The 20,719-nt window shown below is 48.5% G+C and overlaps 1 protein-coding gene across 2 annotated transcripts in view; it reads right to left on the bottom strand.

The window, feature by feature from the left end:
• Positions 1–3,404: 3,404 nt before the first annotated feature.
• Positions 3,405–20,719, bottom strand: part of SEC23IP (SEC23 interacting protein) — a 38,029-nt gene continuing 20,714 nt past the window's right edge. Inside the window, exons 12-19 of one of the 2 annotated variants that reach the window (XM_075535003.1) lie at positions 20,567–20,662; positions 15,621–15,821; positions 13,508–13,663; positions 12,844–12,946; positions 10,617–10,802; positions 9,767–9,926; positions 8,951–9,056; positions 3,405–3,843 (exon numbers count right to left, since the gene is read on the bottom strand). In XM_075535003.1, the coding sequence (XP_075391118.1) occupies positions 8,975–9,056; positions 9,767–9,926; positions 10,617–10,802; positions 12,844–12,946; positions 13,508–13,663; positions 15,621–15,821; positions 20,567–20,662 (984 nt within the window). In that variant the 3' untranslated portion in view covers positions 3,405–3,843; positions 8,951–8,974. Of the gene's footprint in view, positions 3,844–8,950; positions 9,057–9,766; positions 9,930–10,616; positions 10,803–12,843; positions 12,947–13,507; positions 13,664–15,620; positions 15,822–20,566; positions 20,663–20,719 lie in introns of both variants that reach the window. The other variant, XM_075535002.1, reaches the window with a different exon arrangement.

Here is a 20,719-nt window from a genome sequence, read left to right as displayed (position 1 = left end):
AATAAATGAATAACTATTTAAATCTTAAAAGCCGCCCACATACAGGAAGAGAGGGGAGCGGGAAGCTGATTGCGTTGATGACTGTGTAACCCCACTCAAAGTTACGCAACAGAATTGCATGTGAATGGATGTACTGGACAGTGTACGATGTGGCAAAATAAATAAACAAGGGTTCCCCGGGTGGGAGGGTGAAGGAGGGAGGGGATAGGGGGAGCTGAGAGCAAGGAGTTCAAAAAGAAAGAAAATGTTTTGAAATTGATTGTGGTAGCAATTGTACAATAATGCTTGATGTGACTGAACTATGGGATGTTACGATAGCTGTAAGAGCGCCTAGTAAAATGATTTTAAACACACACCCATATGTCGGGAGTTACTTTTTACTATACCTCAGTTGGGATACTGCAAAACAGAAACCCTCTAGCTTCTGAAATTATCACAGACTTAACAGACAGCAACAACTAGGTCTCTTTCCCTGGAAACCACTGAGAACCTTGTGTTTATGAGAATGTCTTTACGAGTGGAGACAAATGCAAGAAGTAGTGAATTCTAACCATCGGTGACTCTCATTTCCAATTAACTGTGAGCAAGACAGGCATAGCTGATGAAGAACTTAAGGAATGCATGCCCTCTGGGGTGGAGTAAAAATGCAGAAGGCTCTTCTATTCGTGTCTTTGTGACTCCCACCAAGGATTGGGTGGGATCATGCAGTAAACTCTGGGGAGCACTTGGTTTTACCACCATTCCTGAGTATGAGAGCCATCTCTGAAGCCAAGGAGAGGCTCCTGTGGCCGTCCAGAAAGAAGAGCCACCAGCTCTGAGAAACCGCCCTCCTCCCCTGGGCCGAGTCCATGCCGAGAGAGCTGGGTCACACGGGTCTCTCAAGGGCTTCCTTCCGTCACCGCCCACCTGAGCGGTCTTCAGCCCGATGGCCCCTCACCTCCAACGTCCAACTCTGACGCCTTCTTTCTCAGCCCAAGCTTTTCTGCACCACTCGAGACACTCAGAGGAAGACGAGGGTGTTAATCCCAACGAAGGACGGAGTGGGGAGTTTCCTGGAGGGGCGGGTCCTTCCAGGAGAGAAAGGGCAGCCAGGCTTCCCTCAGCAGCTACTAGCTCATCTATTTCAGATCTCACAATTTGGTGAAAGGTTTCATTTCACAAAAGGACGCCAAAGCTTTTTAAGTTCTCAAACTGTTGACCTGAATGGCCTTCCAAGGTCTCTTTCAAGCATGTGAATGTGGTTTTGATGTCCAAATTCAGTTATTCCACAAATTATGGACAAAAGCCTTTGTCTTCCCGAGACCGGTTAACGGTGGTGGTTGCGGAAGTGAACCATAAGCTGGTCAGCACAGACGGCCCTCCCCACAGGGCACCCAGGACTGGTGTGTTACCAAAAGAAATGGGCCTCACTATGGACTGGGTCCCTAGAAAATCCTCAAGGGTTACAATAAAGCCTCAAGATACCTGACACATCCGTCCCCTGGAAATGGACTCAGGGGTCCTTTTATTCTGCCTGCTCCTCAGCAGACACAGGTTGTATGGCACAAAAACCAAGGGGAGCAGATCAATCCAAATGGGCCGTATTCAAAGCAGCCTGAATCATTTCTCCATAACCAGGAAAGTCAGTGGAAACGACTGGGCAGTGGGGAGTTCGTGGAGCCATGGAGGCCTCGGGAGGTCCATCCACACAACTGCATTGCAGCCAGCTCCACACTGCGGGTGTGGAAAGGCACTTGTTGGAGTCATGCCGTATCGTGAGGTGCCTGGAGCATATATAAGGGGGTACCCTCCCCCCGAAAAAAATGGAATTGCACTGGGCAGAGCTTTCGTAGTATGCATTTTTCCCACTAGGCAAGCATCACACATCATGCTCTGAGTTAGTGCACCTGGTGGCATTGTCTAGGAAGGTCCTCTCTGGTCACAGTGAATTTTTTTGCAAAAGCCGTTTTACTCGAACCCTTTTTGCGATGGCTGATTTAAGAGGACAGCGTGCGGCTGTGAAATGTTGTTTTCTGCTTGGGAAAATTGCCGCAAACTATTGTGATGCTGTGAGCAGCTTATAAGAACAGCGCTACGGGGAACACTCGGGTGTACAAGTGGTTTTCTCATTTCAAAAAAGGTGAAATGTTCATTGATGCAAACCTGGTTGTGGACGTTGCTCAACTTCCCTCAAAAGACGAAAATGTTGACTCATCGTGCATTTGGAATTCATTCCATCACGTCACACTGTTAATCTAAGCTTTCCATTTAGAGGCTCTGAAAACATTAACAGTATGCAGGAAAAAGGGCCTGATTTGTGGCAGACAGGGGACTGGTTTTGCCACCACAACAATGCACCTGCTCACGCAACCATTTTAGTGCACCAGTCTCCTGCCCCACGCACCCTCCTCACCTAACCTCACTCTGTGCGACTTCTTGTTTCCTGCGAATGCAGAGGGATATGAAAGACAGGGATTTGACGACATAGAAGAGGTGAAGAAAAAAAATGAGGGAGGTGCTGTCAGCCATCCAAACAGATGAGTTTGAAAATTGTTTGCAAGAATGGAATCACAGATTTGACAAATGTATTAAGTGTCATGGAGAGTGCCTTGAAGGTGACAAGGTTGTTTTGTTAAAAAAATTTTTAAGTACATAACTTTGGGGGGGGGGGGGCGGAAATTCTGAGTTTTGGAAGGTACCCCTGTGTATGGTGCCTGGGGTCCACTGGAGCTATAAACACCACTGTTCTCGTCTTCTTACTGTGCACAAACAAATGCTATCGTGTGAGCTAACTACTCACTGGTGGTTAACTGCCGATGAAAAGCGAGTGAATATGTTAAGAAAGACAAGAGAATGACGGACGTTTGCCGTTTCAAAAATGCCTTGATGTTATTGTTTTATTCACACTCATTGGAATATATACACGAAAAATGTGTATCCTATGCTGTTTGCAAAATATCCCATGTTCCATGAGAACCATGTAAACCGTGCCCCATGTTCCTACTACATCAGGAAAGAAGAAAGGCGGCGTCCCTGTTTAGATTAGGAAAATATCCTAAGTCTCTGAATTCATCGTGAAACCAAGGGAATGCGTACAGGGCAGTGTTTGCATGAAGCAGCTGCACGGTCCAGATGCATACACTACACACACACACACACACACACACACATACACACACTGTGGTACGAGTGAAATCAATACAGTACCAAAACCTAAACAATCCCCAAACCGTGAAACCAAAGAAAAGCCCTCTCCCTTAGTTCTGGCAGCAAGGGGCTTGCAGGGAATACGCCCCAAGGCAAAGGGCCTTCGGGACAGCGTCCCCTGCCTGGGAGAGCTGTGGAGAAGGTGACACTGCAGGGCCTTCAGGGGCTCGCCAGGGCAGGCCACCCTGCATCAAAGCAGCTCAGCACTACAATTCACATTTCAGGAAGGACATCAGTTGTTTATTTTTTAAAAATCACATTACCATAGTGTCTCAGTTAGACTATCATGAATAAAAAGAGCATACTGCATTCATTAAAACTCGAGCTGACCTGCCCGAGGACGAGAGCTGACCAGAGAGAACTGTCTGCATGCTACAGCGTCGGCGCCGAGGCACGTGATCTGCACCACTGGTAGCTAAAATGATCCGAGGAGTTCTCGAGTTCCCTTGTGTTTCTGATCTCATCTTCTCTCCACTGTCCCACTGCGGCCCCACGCTCCCCTTCTCCTGATTCTCAGCGAAGGTCGGGGTCGGAGCGCGAGACACGGGGTGAAAGAGAAACTGTCGACGAATCCCTTTTGTGTCACCCACCACAGGAACAAGCTGGCACCATCCTCAGGGGGGTTTTTCTCAGTGATCGAAATTGTACTGGAATTTCCTGTGAAGAAAAATAGACACCTCAGGGAACTTGGCAAGCTTGCAGTAGTGGTCCCTTCGTGAGGAAAGAGAACATGGTCAAGTGCTCAATGCCACTGAACCGACACTGTGCACCGGCCACACTGTCAGCACCCGTCCTCAGACAGGGCCCACGAGCCCTCGGTGCCACCAACAAGCAGGGAGATCCTCGGAGAGTCCACTCGCGGCAGGACAAAGAGGACACAGAACAAGCCAACAAAAGACGGGCTGGCCTGGGCCTAAATGACCAGCCCAGAGAGAGGGGGTTATGAATAGTCCAAATTCACTCCTCTTTATTACAGGGAACTGTACTGCATGCCCAAACTGTACACCCACACCAAGAGCCAAGTGTGGAAAATAGAATGAGAATATCATGGTCTCTCCTATGAAAGCTTGAAAGCCCTCTTAAAAATCCTATGTGAAATAAAAGGAGCTTAATGAGACTTGTAAATGACACGAAATCAAGACCCTCAGATTAGTGTTAAAGAAAAAAAACAAAAACCGTGGTACCCTGAGAACTTGAACCGCGGGTCACCACAGAGTATCAAGTTACAATGCTCGTAATGCCACTTTTGCTGAGTCAAAACCACACCCGCTGCCAGGGAGTGGGTTCCAACTCGGAGTGACCCTACCGAGCAGAGCAGAGCTGAGCTGCCCTCTGGGTGTCCGCGACTATAAGCAAGCCTTCACGGGAGCGGACAGCCTCATCTCCCTCTGAGGAGTCCAAGCATGAGCCAACCGCCAGGGCCCAACACCACTGATGCCTTCAGTTCTAAGACGGCCACACAGGGAACAACGCCCAGGATGGCGCTGTGACTCCACGTTAGGGAACCAAACACTGCCTGGTCCCCACCGCCATCGTTGTGGAAACAGCGAAGCACCCCGCCCTCAGGGAGGGTTGGAGAACAAAGAACCTTCCACATGGACAAAGATCAATCATGCATAAATTATCCAGGGTTCATGAGGGTGGGAGGGTGAGGGGAAAGGGGAGATGGGAGATGAGCTAATACCTAGGACTCAAGTAGAAAGAAAATGTGTTAAAGTTACCAGGCATCAAAGAACAAAAAATTATGTCATTGACTGCACACCTCCATGATAGGATCGCTGAAGACAAATGGGTGCATAAGCAAATGTAGTGAAGAAAGCTGATGGTGCCCGGCTATCAAAAGAGATAGTGTCTGGGGTCTTAAAGGCTTGAAGGTGAACAAGCGGCCATCTAGCTCAGAAGCAAAAAAGCCCACATGGAAGAAGCACACCGGCCAGTGCGATCACATGGTGCCAAGGGACCAGGTATAAGGCATCATGCAAAAAAAAAAAAAAACAACGATATAAGTGTGTGTATGTATGTGTATATGTATATATATATATATACCATATTAAATGAAGGGGGAAGTGCAGAGTGGAGACCCAAGGCCCAAGTGTCGGCCAATGGAGATCCCCTCATAGAGGGGTTTAGGAGAGGAGATGGGTTAATTAGGGTGCGAGGTAGTACCGATGAAGAACACAGCTTTCCCCCAGATCCTGGATGCTTCCTCCCCCCAACTACCATGATCCGAATTCTACCTTGCAGGGCTGGATAGGACAGAGGCTGTACACTGGTACATATGAGGGCTGGAGGTACAGGGAATCCAGGGTGGATGATACCTTCAGGACCAAGGGTGTGAGGGACGATGCTGGGAGAGTGGAGGGTGAGTGGGTTGGAAAGGGGGAACTGATTACAAGGATCCACGTGACCTCTTCCCTGGGAGAGGGACAGCAGAGAAGGGGGGGTAGGGAGACTCCGGATAGGGCAAGATATGACAAAATAACGAGGTATAAATTACCAAGGGCACATGAGGGAGGGGGGAAAGGGGAGGGAGGGGGGAAAAAAAAGAGGACCTGATGCAAGGGGCTTAAGTGGAGAGCAAATGCCTTGAGAATGATTGGGGCAGGGAATGTATGCATGTGCTTTATACAATTGATGTATGTATATGTATGGATGGTGATAGAGTTGTATGAGTCCCTAATAAAATATAAAAAAAGAAAAGAGGAGAAAAAATGATTAGAGCAAAGACTGTACAGATGTGCTTTATAAATTGATGTATGTATATGTATGAACTGTGATAGGAATTGTATGAGCCCCTAATAAATTGTTAAAATTAAAAAGAAAAAAAATGATGATGGCAACAAATTTGCTTTATACAATGGATGTGTGTATGGATTGTGATAAGAGTTGTAAGAGTCCCCAATAAAATGATTTTTTTTAATGAAAAGAACCTACTATGCAAAAGGGGCAGCAAAGAAGGCCACAAGCTGCTCTCCTGTACAGAAAGACAACCCCTGAAAACCCAAGCCAGTCTCCTCCGTAAGTGGTGGGCTCTGAAGTCACACCCAGGAAAAGCTCAGAAGTTGGCGCCTAAGTCAATGTGGGTCGGCAGCACCCCCCAGTGGCTGGCAGAAAAAATACAAAGAAAGAACTCCAAGCTAAAAAGAGGCCAGAAATTTTAAAGTGGGTCCCACATTTAAAGAAATAAAAATGTGAACAATATGTCTTGAAGTCAATGGAAAATTGTGTACAGATCCCAGCATGCAGGGGAATGTCTAGAACAACATGGTACAGCCCGTCTGCCACCAAAGAATCAACTCGGACTCACAGAGAACCAACCCATAGGACGGCGTGGAACTGCTCCCGAGGGGCTCCCAGGTTGGAAAATCTGCACCGGAGCAATGGTCACACCTTCCTCCCTCGGGGAGCAGCTGGGGGATTCAAAGCACCGACTTCCTGAGCCCTGACCACTGCACCCCAGGGCTTCTTAGGGCCGGGATACAGGGAACCTGACTCAATACCTAACACAGGCAGCAAGGACAGACTTCATATGGAAAAGCTACTCCCTCCCTTCAACAAGCATCCTTTCTAACGCCAAAGTCGAATTACGAAATAAAACCCTATCAGGATGAAAAGAAAATGACAAAGTACCTAAATACTAATTAACCGGTCTCTAAAATCTGATTGTGGTGGTGATTGTACAACTCTTCTCGATGGGAATCAACTAGTGGACAGAATGATAGGTGAATTATATACTAATAAAACTGTTTTTAAAAAGAAAAGTAAAAAGTGGAGAAATAAACCATTAAAAACACTTAACCTTCAGCAGGTGAACTGTCCTCATGAGCTCACGCTCACTGCCACCGAGGGGAGGCGGGCTCAGTCAGGGAAGAACTGCCCTGCGGGTTTCCTAAACTATTGCTAGCATAGAAATCCTGGTCTTTCTTCCGGGCAGCAGACAATGACTTCAAACTGTATACCTTGTGGCTTGCAACCTAGCCTGTAACCACTACGCCACCAGACTGTACCTCTTCAGAGTAAACAACAAATAGATAAAGGTAACTTCCTTGAAGGTGAGAATGGACTTGTGTTTCCGCTGGTGCCTGACACAGAGAAGGTGGTGAATAGGTTATTTGTTGACCACCGACATGGCTGTATTGTAATGGAAAGTCTGGATCTCGGGAATATGTTTTGACACTTACCTTGTTTCCCTATTACAATGTCAGAAATGGGTGAGAACTGGGGGGGGAGGTATGGAGAGACTGGGGGAGGTATGGAGAGACTGGGGGTGTGGAGAGATGGGGGTATGGAGAGACTGGGGGTATGGAGAGACTGGGGGGGTATGGAGAGACTGGGGGGGTATGGAGAGGCAAGGGTTATGGAGAGACTAGGGGGTATGGAGAGACTGGGGGGTATGGAGAGATGGGGCTATGGAGAGACTGGGGGTATGGAAAGACTGGGGGGGGTATGGAGAGACTGGGGGGTGTGGAGAGACTTGGGGGTGTGGAGAGACTGGGGGTATGGAGAGACTGGGGGGTATGGAGAGACTTGGGGGAGGATATGGAGAGACTGGGGGGTATGGAGAGACGGGGGAGGCATGGAGAGACTGAGGAGGGTGTGGAGACTGGGGGGAGGTATGGAGAAACTGGGGGGTATGAAGAAACGGGGGGTATGGAGAAACGGGGGTATGGAGAGACTGGGGGTACGGAGAGACTGGGGGTATGGAGAGACTGGGGGGTCGACCTCTGACCTACTCAACTGACTACAATTCCCTAGTATACAGGATAGACATCACTGAAAACTATCTACATGGTCTTTTAGTAGGAAACTGGCTACATAAAATTGAATAGAGCCATAAAATGGCTTATTAAGAGAACATTAAATAGAACAAAAAGGACCCACACCGACAAATGTGGAACACTGTGCAGTTACATCAAGTGGCAGAGACAGACATCACGGGAGCCCTTGATGTATGCTCCGAGAGACGTAGAAAAATCTCTGGGGAACCCAAAATGAGAGTGGATGCTGAGGGGCTTCATACACTTGTTATTAAGACACCAAGAAGCGCGAGGGCTCCTTCCGAGGGCAGCCATCTGGAGAGCAGCGCTCTGCCGCTCTCTTCGGAGGCTCTCCCTGTACTTAGTGACAGCTCACCTAGGGAGGGCAGTGGAGCCAGGTGTCCCAGGGGGTCACCTACGGCTGCAAGGCCTGCAGGCACTGTACTGCCCATCAGAGATCCAACTCCTTCCGCCCTCACTCTACAAAGACTGGAGGTACAGAGTCCATTTTTCCAATCTGCCCTGGAGCTAACAGGGAAGGAGGCGTGGGACATGTAACAAAGGCCTGTTCGATATCCTTTTGCTTCGTTCATTAAAATGAACAGCCACGCCTGATGCCCCTCCCCCCTTCTTATACCCTGCCTTAGCTGTAGACATAGAGTTGTGAACCATGAGAGCCATCTGGCACTAGGAGGCAGTGAGAGGCAGCGTGCAGGTGAAATGCTGGAAGCAGTCTGGGTGCGCGGGCGAGGACGTCCTGAGCCTGCAGAAAACCAAGCCCTTCTTTGTGGAAGGGAGCGTGAGTGAGTGGAGCCCTGTGGCCTGCCGCCACAGGAATTCCTAAGTAAGGTTCCTAGGACCGTGTCGGTTTTTAAGAGAAGTGCCACATAAAAGAGCAAAGTGCTCATAGTAAACAGAAGATGAATAGTCCACATCAACTCCCCCCCCCAAAAAAAAACGACTTCAGAATGTAAATATTCAGAGTTACACAAGGACAACCAACTCACATGGGGTAGGGGGGCGAAGGCCAATCAATGCTGGGGCTGCTCTGGACTGATGCTCATTGTTCGATAAATTTCCTTCAGCAACAACAGGGCAGTGTCCTCCGATTCCCTGCCAACGAGAAAGCACATGTGTTGTTGACCAGAGCCCATGGGCAGAGGTTCATCCCTCTGGGCAATGGTGGAGACTCCGCTGCAGGTCCATCCAAGTCTACCTACAAAGGGGCAGACGGAAGAACTAGCCCCAGAGCATCCCGAGACACCAGGCAGCTGGTGGGCAGCCTGGACAGATACCGGTCAGTTCCAAAACAGTGGTGTTGTCATTGTCCCGCATGGCTCTGCCACGTCCCACCACTCACTCTGTGAACAGCATCCATGCAGACAGCGCGCTGCCAGGAGGGCCAAGGTGACATGCTGCCCTCTTGTGGATGACCACAGGGGAAAAGACTATTTTGACCATACAGGGGTTCAAATTAACTCTATAATGAGCGATAAATCAGTACAAGAATCTCATAGAACTGCTACATTTGGCTGCATCCTAAAGGCCTCATGGAAGTGACAAAAAAGTTCACGTAAGTCCATAACTCTGACTCATAGCAACCCTCATAGGCCAGGGTAGAACTGCCCCTGAAAAGACTTGCTAACTCTTTACAGGAGCGGAACTCTTTTGCCTGTGGGGCAGCTGGTGATTTTGAACTGCTGACCTTGCAGTTAGCAGCCAGTGCATAACCACTATGCCACCAGGTCTCAAAGAATGAAAACGGAGCTGTAAAGAAACTCAATGTGTCAAACGCCATTCAAGCCACAGCTGAAGACACTTACCAATAGCACAGGTGACTCTGAAGAGCGAAGAGGTACTCATTGAAGCTCTCTATCGGCTTTTCCTGAAGAACATAGTCAATCCGGCGACCTCCATTCAACATGCCGACCTTCCCTAAGTAGTCTTCATCCTTGGAAAACTCTGGACTTTCCACAAGCTTTTCTGCTGGAATTTAAACCATTTCAATGTCAACGTCAATCACCTAAGCATTATCCGCTGAATGTAGCTGCTTCCCTGGGCTCAGTGAGAATACTGCTTGACATTCGAAGCAGCCTAGTTTGCTGCCAGGATCACGCCCCAGTCCTCCAGAGAGCCAAGGCAGGAGGGGCTGGCTACACGAGAGAGAGGAGGTAGAGGCAGTGAACTGAGTCAACAGGCATTGAGAAGGAAAGGGTAGAGAGAACATTGTAAGAAAACAGGAAACGGTATTAGAATCTGGCAGAGCCCACACACCGTAACACGACAGCCTGACTCACTGCAGGTCAAGTCCAGGACGAGGCAGGTCACCACCACCAGCATCAGGAAGCTCGATTTCCAGAGGGGCTTCTTTAAAATGCCCAGCTACAAACCCAGTTCTCAACTCAGATATTCCACTCTGGTCTTTTTTTTTTTTTTTTAGATTAAAAACCTCTATTTTTAAATAACAAAGTAGCCATCAAGGGAGAGCAGAGAAAGGAGGAGCTTTTGAAGGAGCGCAGGCAGCGGTCCCGTCCGTGCCAAGGCGGACCTCTAAAGCAAGAGCCTTTGCACGGAGCAGACAGGACTACCGCGGGGCAAGCGGTGGTGCGGGACCTCCAAGTGTCAGGCTCACAACACTCTTGTTTTGGAAAGATGCTGCCGAGTCACGCTTACCTTCGACCACTTGCTTTTCCTCTTCTGCCTTGATCTGATTGGCGACCTTCTCCAGTTCTTCTTGCAGCTGAGTTGAAGAGGTGTGGGCGCGGGCAAACTCATTTAACGTCTGCCAGGCGCTTTTCAGGGAGCTGATGAAGCCCTGCTTCAGATCAGAGCCCATGCGCGAGAGGCTTTCCTTCAACTCTAGAGAGATGGAGATGGCACAGCACCCTCATCAATCCCAGGGCACAGCTCTGCCCACAGAGCCTGAAGTCAGTCACCACGCTTGGCAGACAGCCAAGCTTAAAGCTAATGCTCGCTTAAAGTATGAGGAGCTTCCCACCCACAAACTCACAGCACAGTGAAAACAGTCTTATCCTGTCATTTTTCAAAATGCACATGTCTTCTCTCCAAAAATAAACAGTTCATGTACCACAAAAATAGAAGAGGGGGGATCGCTGAAGACAAATGGGTGCATAAGCAAATGTGGTGAAGAAAGCTGATGGTGCCCGGCTATCAAAAGAGATAGTGTCTGGGGTCTTAAAGGCTTGAAGGTGAACAAGCGGCCATCTAGCTCAGAAGCAAAAAAGCCCACATGGAAGAAGCACACCGGCCAGTGCGATCAAGAGGTGCCCAAGGGACCAGGTATAAGGCATCATGCAAAAAAAAAAAAAAAGATATGTGTGTGTATGTATGTGTATATATGTGTATATGTATATATGTATGTGTATATATGTATATATATATCATATTAAATGAAGGGGGAAGTGCAGAGTGGAGACCCAAGGCCCAAGTGTCGGCCAAGGGAGATCCCCTCATAGAGGGGTTTAGGAGAGGAGATGGGTTAATTAGGGTGTGAGGTAGTATCGATGAAGAACACAGCTTTCCCCCAGATCCTGGATGCTTCCTCCCCCCAACTACCATGATCCGAATTCTACCTTGCAGGGCTGGATAGGACAGAGGCTGTACACTGGTACATATGAGGGTTGGAGGTACAGGGAATCCAGGGTGGATGATACCTTCAGGACCAAGGGTGTGAGGGACGATGCTGGGAGAGTGGAGGGTGAGTGGGTTGGAAAGGGGGAACTGATTACAAGGATCCACATGTGACCTCTTCCCTGGGAGAGGGACAGCAGAGAAGGGGGGAAGGGAGACTCCGGACAGAGCAAGATAAGACAAAATAACAATGTATAAATTACCAAGGGCACATGACGGAGGGGGGAATGGGGAGGGAGGGGGGGGGAAGAGGACCTGATGCAAGGGGCTTAAGTGGAGAGCAAATGCCTTGAGAATGATTGGGGCAGGGAATGTATGGATGTGCTTTATACAATTGATGTATGTATATGTATGGATTGTGGTAAGAGTTGTTTGAGTCCCTAATAAAATGTAAAAGAAGAAAAGAGAAAAAAATGATTAGGGCAAAGACTGTACAGATGTGCTTTATACAATTGATGTATGTATATGTATGAACTGTGAAAAGAATTGTATCAGCCCCAATAAATTGTTAAAATAAAAAAAAATTAAAAAAAAAAATAGAAGAGGGGAACCGATCACAGAGATCTACATATGGCCCCCTCCCTGGGAAATGGTTCACAGAGAAGTGGGTGAGGGGAGACACTGGCCAGTGTAAGACATGAAAAAATAATTTCTAAATTATCAAGAGTTCGTGAAGGGAGGGAGGGTGGGAAAGGGGGTGGGGGGAAATGAGGAGCTGATACCAAGGGCTCGAGTAGACAGAAAATGTTTTGAGACTGATGATGACAACATAGATGCAAATGTGCTTGACACAATGAATGGACATATAAGAGCTGTATGAGTCCCCAATAAAATTATTTTTAAAAATAAATAAATAAAAAGCACAAAGGCAGCAGGCAAACAACCAAAGAACACTAGGTGATATCAGATGTATCTCCTGGTGGTTTTTGGTCTTTAGTTCAAACGTTTCCCTCTTCCAAATTACAAATATTATAACCAAACTCGATCCCAATCTAACTAGATACCTTATCATCTCATCACCACCTTCCCCATTCCTAATTCTCTCAACAAATGGCATGTACGTCACCAAGAAGAAACTCATCCATGACTTTCAAGACACTCATGTCACGCGTTCAAAAGTGTCGCATGTACTCCGGCAAGGTTACAGAACACTGAGTCTCTCTGAGAAGACTCACGCTGTGACGGTTTCATAATTCATGACAGGTCATCAAACGGCAGGGAGGAAACACGTTTCATTCTGTCCCTTTACCTAAGTGGAGTCTTTTCCTGCCTTTGTGATGTGGGATGAGAACTGCTTTTAGGTCCAAGTCTGGAACAATCATAGGTTCTAATCTATATGCCACTGGATCAAGCTGTAAGAGGAAGGATTGAAAAGTTAGGAAACCCCATTTTAGTTTGCCTTACACCTCAGCTGAAGGGGAAAAAATGGGTCACTGGCAGGCTGGAGATTGATCCTGTCTTATTCAAATACCAGTGATCAAATTACTTATACAAAGTAACAGAATTCTTTCTTTATACAAAGGTTTTTTATTAAAAAGTTAACCAGGGAGTGTCTGATTTAAGCTTTAAAGAAAAAGCTGAGTCACACAAAACACAGATCCGTGCTGGTTCTCCAGAAATGAGATTTTGAGACTCTGGTCTCACTGCGGCTGAGTTGATTCTGACTCAGCTTCCCTAAAGGACAGGGCAGAAGCAGACTGTCCCCGAGGGTTTCTGAGGCTGCAAATCCTCAGGGGATAGAAAGCCTCCTCTTTCTCCCGCAGAGTAGCTAGTGGCTTCAAACTGTTGACCTTGTGGTTAGCAACCCAATGCGCCACCCACGATAAAGCCAAGAGGGTTCCAAGACTACACGAGGTCAGAAAGAAGCAGGTTCTTCATCTCCTCTGAAAGAGAAAGGTAGCCAGTCTGCTCACCGGGTGGTAAATGTTGAAGAACCCTTTACAGGTGGGAAGCTTGTAGTTCTCGTCTATCCGGTCCACTCCCCGGATGGTGAGGAACATTCCAATTGGAGATCCCAAGGCAAAGAAAATCTGTGGCTCAAAGTCTAACGAGCTGTAAACAACAGAGACCTGGAAAGAACCAACCACAAGACAATCATTCCAACGTCATGTCGCTCAGTCTGCCGACAGCTCCTGGAACTGCACCGCCTCCTGGCTAAAAGCACGCGAGCAGCCTGTGCTGAGGATCCCAGGGCTGCGGGTGGCCGGTCAGCTAGCTCGAAAGGGCTGAAACGTCTCTCTCTGAAGCCCAATCACCTATAGACTATCATTTCCTCTGGCCACAATCGAGCCTACAGTGTCACACACGCCACAAACGAGGGCCTTCAAGAAGTTCCTGGAAGAGCCCGTTCTCTTCATTTCACTTGGCCACAGACCACGGAAGCCCCTCCCTGGTGTCCTGTTTCTGTTGGGTGCTCAGTTCAGCACCAGCTCACATTAGCCTTACAGGACAGAGAAGAACCACGGCCCCCTGGGAGCCTGACAGGCCTCTCCTCCAGCACGGCCACTGAGAGGCTTCGATCCACCAATGTCCCACCAGCATTCCTGACAGAGTCTGAGGTAGCGGTTCCCAACCTTCCCAACGCCGCGACCCTTTCACAGTTCCTCGTGTGGTGGTGACCCCGCATGTGGGCGTGTCTGCATGTGGGCGGACCCGCCTGGAGACAGATAGAGGAGCGGTGTCTCGGTTCCTAAGACCATCGGAAATATGGTCTTAGGTGACCCCTGTGAAAGGGTCATTCGACCCCCAAAGGGATTGGGACCCCCAGATTGAGAACCGCTGGTCTAAGGTAACTGCAGTATTCCAGTCCTACGTCTGGGTACATGGGCAGGATCTAGAACAAGCAGCTGGCTTTGGGTCCCGACACTACTGTTTGCTTGCCCCACACGTGAGCTTGTGCGAGTATCTTCACCTGTCTCCTCGGCTGCAAACTCGGAGGCAACACGATGCCAACCAAGAGGTGGACGAGAGCAAGGAGGCAAATCCCCAGCGAGCGGTCAGCGCAAAGGTTACTGCGTTCCTCACAGAGACGGGCAATAACACCCGTGTGAACAACACCCACAGGAAGTAAACGAGCAAGGGGGCTTCTGTTTGCAAAACACATACGCATGTCGCTTGCATAAAAAAACAGCACCTCTGCTGTAATTACCATCCCCACTTTCCCTTAGAGAAATGATTTGTCCTGAGGCGTGCGTCCCTGTGCGCACACGCAGCCCGCTCCGTAGTCATTTATGTACCCACGGGAGAGATGCTTACCTAAGGGGCTTCCAACAGCTCATGGAAAAGTGGAATTAAAAGAGAATGAAATGTTTCCACTCACTTCCTAAAGCCCCTCATCTACACAGCTCTAAATACACAGCTGTAACACTGTCCAGAAAGATTTTAACACTTGCCAAGCCGTCGAGGTAAAAGCACACTGGCCTCTGTTAAAACCGTGGCTACTATTCTCAACTACCTGGTCAATTTTTATAGGAATGTCTCCCCCTAGGGAAGAAATGCGAGTGACAAAAATAAAATCTGAGTGTGCATAGCTAACTTCTCACACAGAATGGAAGGACACTCTAAACCTCCGTTTCTGATTGCAGCTGCTGTCGTCAGGAGTGCCCAGGAAAGACGATGCTCACAGACCCTGAGCGGTGGGAAAACAGACTCCGAACGTGTTCAGCCCCTCCCTGAAGTTCATAAAAGAAGCAAACAGCTTTTATTAAGAGGAAGCCAGTTTTTCTCCCTCATTAAGTAGAAGTTGAATTACATAATGTTTAAAGGGTTGAAAGCTAGATTGTCCGGCTGACCTGAGTAAATTAGCCCAGAGTTCTAGCCTTGTCCGTGTATGGATCCAGGAAGCAGGTGTGGTTATAACTAAGGGGATATTTGTATTAAAGTAATAAACTCTGCTGAAGCCCTGGACTGGTGTCTTCCAAACAGCCATTCTGGTGACCCCTCCCTGGCAGTGTCCCCCAGGGTGGTCCCTGCCCCCTCAATCCCCCCAGTGAGCAACACCACTGCCCAGCCCACACGTTCACTTGCCTGTCCGGTGCCAACTTCAAAGGAGTCATAATCGACGTGTACCGAGGAAACACAGGCGCCGAGGGGAAGCTTCCTCTTTGACTCCCTAGGAGAGTCTGCGGGGAGAGGAGCCCCTTCCTTGGCTTTCGGGGCACTTTCCTCTTGCCCTGTGGTCGAAGCGGCCGCCATTGCCTTCCTCTCCAACGCAGCTCTTTTCTGTTCCTGTGGGAGACCAAAGGGGTCAAGTCACCGTGAGGGGGGGTCCCCTCTCTGCTGTCAACACCGAGCTGCCATCTCGCTATCAACCAATGATTAATTTGCTGCACGTAACAGCATCGTGTTTGGGAGAAATGTCCTTTATTTTTCAATTTTGGTGAGAGTCAACATAGCAAATTTGGTTCCAATTAAACGATTTCTATACATAGTGTTCAATGGACACGTCCTTTTTAGAGGCGTTTACTAGGTCTCACAGACAACAAGCCACCATGCCCAGAGCTCAAGAAAATGTTTTGAGAATGATGATGGCAACAAATGTAAAATGTGCTTGACACAAAGGATGGATGGATTGTGATAAGAGTTGTATGAGCCCCAATAAAATGATTTTAAAAGTAAATAAAATAAATTTTAAAGAAATTCTTTAGGGGATTATGGATTGTGGTAAGAGTTGTGTGAGTCCCTAATAAAATATTTAAAGGAAAAAAAAGAAATTCTTTAAGAAAAAGCTTCAGAAAATCTTACAGGGCAAGACAACTACAGTTAAATCTGAGTACTGGCTAACGCTATGTAACCTCATTATCTCTTATTTTTCACATAATTTCAATATGTATTAATCAGAAGTCTTTAAAAGTCAACTTCTCCTTTCACAGCCTCCAACTTTAAACAGACCTTTTAGAATTGGACAATGTATCTATCGGCTTCCTATAAAGATCTGCCAGTTTAGGAGAAATGTCTTCATTCAACATGCTCGCACTTTGTATAATCTAGAAGGAGCCACAAATGTTGACTGGGGCTGTGTGCTCCATTCATACAATGGAACACACTGAGAGATTAACCATGATCATCAAATGCCAGGCTCACTGGGAAAGCAGACTGGTGGGACCACTGAGACTCTGGCCCTTAGTCACTGTCCTTCAGGTCTGGAACTGAACTCAGCCCAACACTCACTCTTTGCACTAGAAAGATCGACCGGGTCAGACCCAAAGGGCAGCGTTTGGCCAAGGACAGAGCTCAGAGGGTTAGGGGAGGAGGGAAGGAAACCGGAAACACAGGAAGGAGCACATGCATTTGTGACTATCAACGATCCCTAACACTCCCGAGGATCTTCCTTTTAAATGAAAATCACTACAGGGCATGCAAAGAAAGAAAGAAAAATGCTCAATATTTCATCTCCTTATCAGAAAAATAATGGGCAAATTCTGGCCGGATGACCTGGGTTACAGCAAATCAATGGAAAACACCGCCTGCTCTCCTGGGGATGAAGCTGGCAGCTCCTAGTGATCTGGGAGAACAGGGTGAAGAGTGATCAATGGCCCGACAGGAGCGCTTCTGGGAGCATCCAGAGGCAAGTACTCGAGTTTCACCAGATCACTCGGTGGGTTTGCATTCTTTCCACACCACTCGAGAAGGCTACAATCTAGACACCCCACTGACGTACAGGATGCCTATCACCTGGGCCCCTTCTAGGCACCCTTCAAGTAGGACAGAAGGCTTCCTGCAGAATCAAGCCAAGGACACAGCAGGGAGGCTGAAACAGTGTTGTTCTCTTGCACTGGGGAGCTTGGCGCCGGCTGCACTTCACGGCTCTTCTCAGGGGGATGAGCGTTTGCCTGGGCGCAGCAGCCACTGCAATGAGGGAGTGGCACAGCGCACAGGCCCAGTCCTGGTCTGACCAGCTGATGGAATTCCTCCGCCTGGCCGCCCAGGCCGGTGAAGGCTCACCTGTGAAAACCACTCACTAGACCAGTGGTTCTCAACCTTCCTAACGCCGTGACCCTTTCAGACAGTTCCTCATGGGGTGGTGAGCCCCCAACCATAACATTGTTTCGTTGCTACTTCATCACTGTCATTTTGCTACTGTTATGAATTGGGCGATCCCTGTGAAAGGGTCGTTCGACCCCAAAGAGGTCAAGACCCACAGGTTGAGAACCACTGCTATAGACTGTGAAGATGACACGACACCTTTAACCATGTCAACAAGCTCCTCCTAATGCCTAATCGTAAACCCTGGTGGTGCAGAGATTACGCACAGGGCTTCGCTCTGAAAGGTCAACAGGACGAAACCACCAGCCGCTCCAAGGGAGAACGATGGGGCTTTCTACTCCCATCAACAGCTGCAGTCTTGGAAACGCACAGGGGCAGCTCTAGGAGTCGGCGGGGCCTCCACGGCACTGAGTGAACTCATCCGCACCACCACCTGACTCCACCTGACACCTTTCCCACCACCTGACTCCAGATGCCTGACAGCCCCCAGCCTCATCCGCCTTCAAGGGTGTTTCCACACTGCCACTGGCATGAGCGCCACAAGCAGACCCAGTCCCGGAGCTGCCCTCACTGCCTCCCTGCCAAAGTGACATCGGAGCCCAGTGCATGGGAGAAGACACCAAGGGACACTAGCATTGTCTCAAGACCATCAGAATTTGTACGGCGGGGCGGCCTCTACAATGAGTGCTTACAAGGACTTAGCTCTGAAGTCGGCCAGACACAAGCCCGCCCCCCAAGAAGAGCTCCCTGGCAGGAGAAAATTCAAACTGCCACACCTGCCATTCTGGCCTTCAGAACCCCGCCCACCCTAGGCCTGGCTCACCGCTTCTTCTCTGCAGTAAAACTCAAGTCCACTCCAGTGCAGCCATTCCCCTCAGCCTCCACTTTCTTCAAACTCAGCAGCAACGCCCCAGAGAAATCTCTCTTCAACCCAGACTCCTCCTCCCCTCCAGCTCCCACAGCTCAAGGGTCCTGTCACTGGGCTGACATGGTCAGATCTCCCCGCTAATTAACCTGTATCTCCTCGTTCATCTCCAAATCCCAAGAACTGAGGACAGTATCCAATTAATAAAACAGAAAAGGATTGGAGGAAGGCTTATTAACCACCTGCGGTATGCAGAAGATTTACACAACCTTGACTTGTAAATAGTAAGAGGACTTGCAGCACTGGCGATGATAATCAAGGACTGCAGCCTCCAGCAGGGATGACAACTCAGTGTGAAGACCCAAATCCTCCCAATTGGACCAACAGCTAATCACGATCAGCAGAGAAAAGGCTGAAGTTGTCAAGAGTTTCATCTTGCCTGGGTTCATAATCAATGCTCATGGATGTAGCAGTCGAGAGAAAATGATGCACTGCAGTGGGTAAATCTGCTGCACAGACCTCTTCAAAGTGTTGAAAAGCAACTCTGAAGAGGAACGAAGGTACACCTGACCCAAGGCACGGTTTCTTCAGGAGCCTCATCTGTGTGATAAAGGCAGACCCTGAAGAAGGAAGACTGAAGAAGAACTGATGCAGTTGAATGACGGGGCCGGCAGAGAAGACTGGACTAACCTACCAAAGAACAAGCAAACCTGTCTTGGAAAAAGGAGTCAGAAGGCTCCTTAGAGATAAGGAGAGTGAGACTGTCCCACGTACTTTAGGCATCAGGAGAGACCAATTCCTGGAGAAGGACATCGTGTTGGTAGAGGGGCAGTGAAAATGAGGAAGACCCTCGACAAGGCATATTGACATGGAGGCTGCGCCAATGGGCTAAAACATAAGAACAGTGTGGGATGGTGCAGGACAGGGCAGTGGTTTTGTTCTGTTACACTGTGTCACACTCGCTACAGGACAGCACCTAACAGCAGAATTCAAAACACACAGTGACTCAGAGTTCCTTAAGCAAAACATACAAATAAAATGAAAAATCACTCCTAGACTTTCTAGTCACAGCACAAACAGCAAAGCGGCTTGCCCTGTTCCAAACAAGCAGCACAAATACAGAGCCACAGTTCAGAGGCTGGGTCACTGGAGACCACCGGTAACAAGAGAACTACAGCAGCCACCTAAGAGCTGTCCTCAAGAGGTGATGGAAAATGACTGAAAACACTGGGCTCCTATGTTCCTTTTGCAGGAGTTTCTCAGACATTTGGACCAGAAATGAAAATCAAATAAAACTTTGTTCCGGTATGTTTTATTGCTGCTTCTGATGTTTTGTATTGCTTAGGGTTTTTGCTTGATAAAATATTAAAAAGGAGAGAGTGTGTCCCTGTCCAGGATTGAGACAGGTGAGGGGAAGTGAGTCAACCCAATACTGGGTACTAAGTTGCACCTGCCTGTGTCATTCTCAAACCTGTCTTACGAGGGAGAACTGTCATCTCACTTTCAAACCAGAGAACACATCAAAGATGAAAGAAACTAAGTCAACTGCTCCAGAGCGGCCACGTAGACATGGCTAGATGGGGAATCACAGGAACCGACTGGAGACTCTTTGCCAAGAACCGTAACACCAGCTTTAGAGCTGAAAGTCCAGGAGGATCAGGCGAGGGTGGGGGAGAGAGGGGGAATCAATCACAAGGATCAACATATAACCCCCTCCCAAGGAGACAAACGACAGAAAAGTGGTGACGGGCGCCAGAGGACGATGTAAAATATGAAAGAAATAATCTATAACTCATCAAGGGTTCATGAGGGAGGGAGGGGGACAAAATGGGGAGCTGATATCAGGGGCTCAAGTGGGAAGAGAATGCTTTGAAAATGATGATGCCAGCATATTTCAAATGTGCTTGACACACTGGAGGAATGTGTGGATCGTGATGAGAGATGGAAGAGCCCCCAATAAGTATATTAAAAAAAACGAAAAGTCCTGCATGCTCAACACTCTCCCGTCCCAGGAAAAGCAGGCCAGTAGGTCGCTCAAAGTGGGAGCTGAGCCCAGCTCTGGCCAACTCCCCGGCCTCCCGAGCAGCCCTGGCCTGCAGGGTTCTGCAGAGCGGAGCCTCACCAGCGTGGCTGCTTTCTGCTTCACGAAGTTCGAGATCTTCTTCCTGGGCCCCAGGGGTATCTCCATCTCCTTCAGGTCGTCAATTGTGCACATCAGCTTTCAGAGGAAACAAACCAGCATGTCCGTGAAGCAACCGAGGAGCAGAGCAAACGA

Source organism: Tenrec ecaudatus, chromosome 16, assembly GCF_050624435.1.
Source record: "Tenrec ecaudatus isolate mTenEca1 chromosome 16, mTenEca1.hap1, whole genome shotgun sequence".
Taxonomy (NCBI): Eukaryota; Metazoa; Chordata; class Mammalia; order Afrosoricida; family Tenrecidae; genus Tenrec; species Tenrec ecaudatus.
This window is presented reverse-complemented; position numbering and strand designations above follow the sequence as displayed.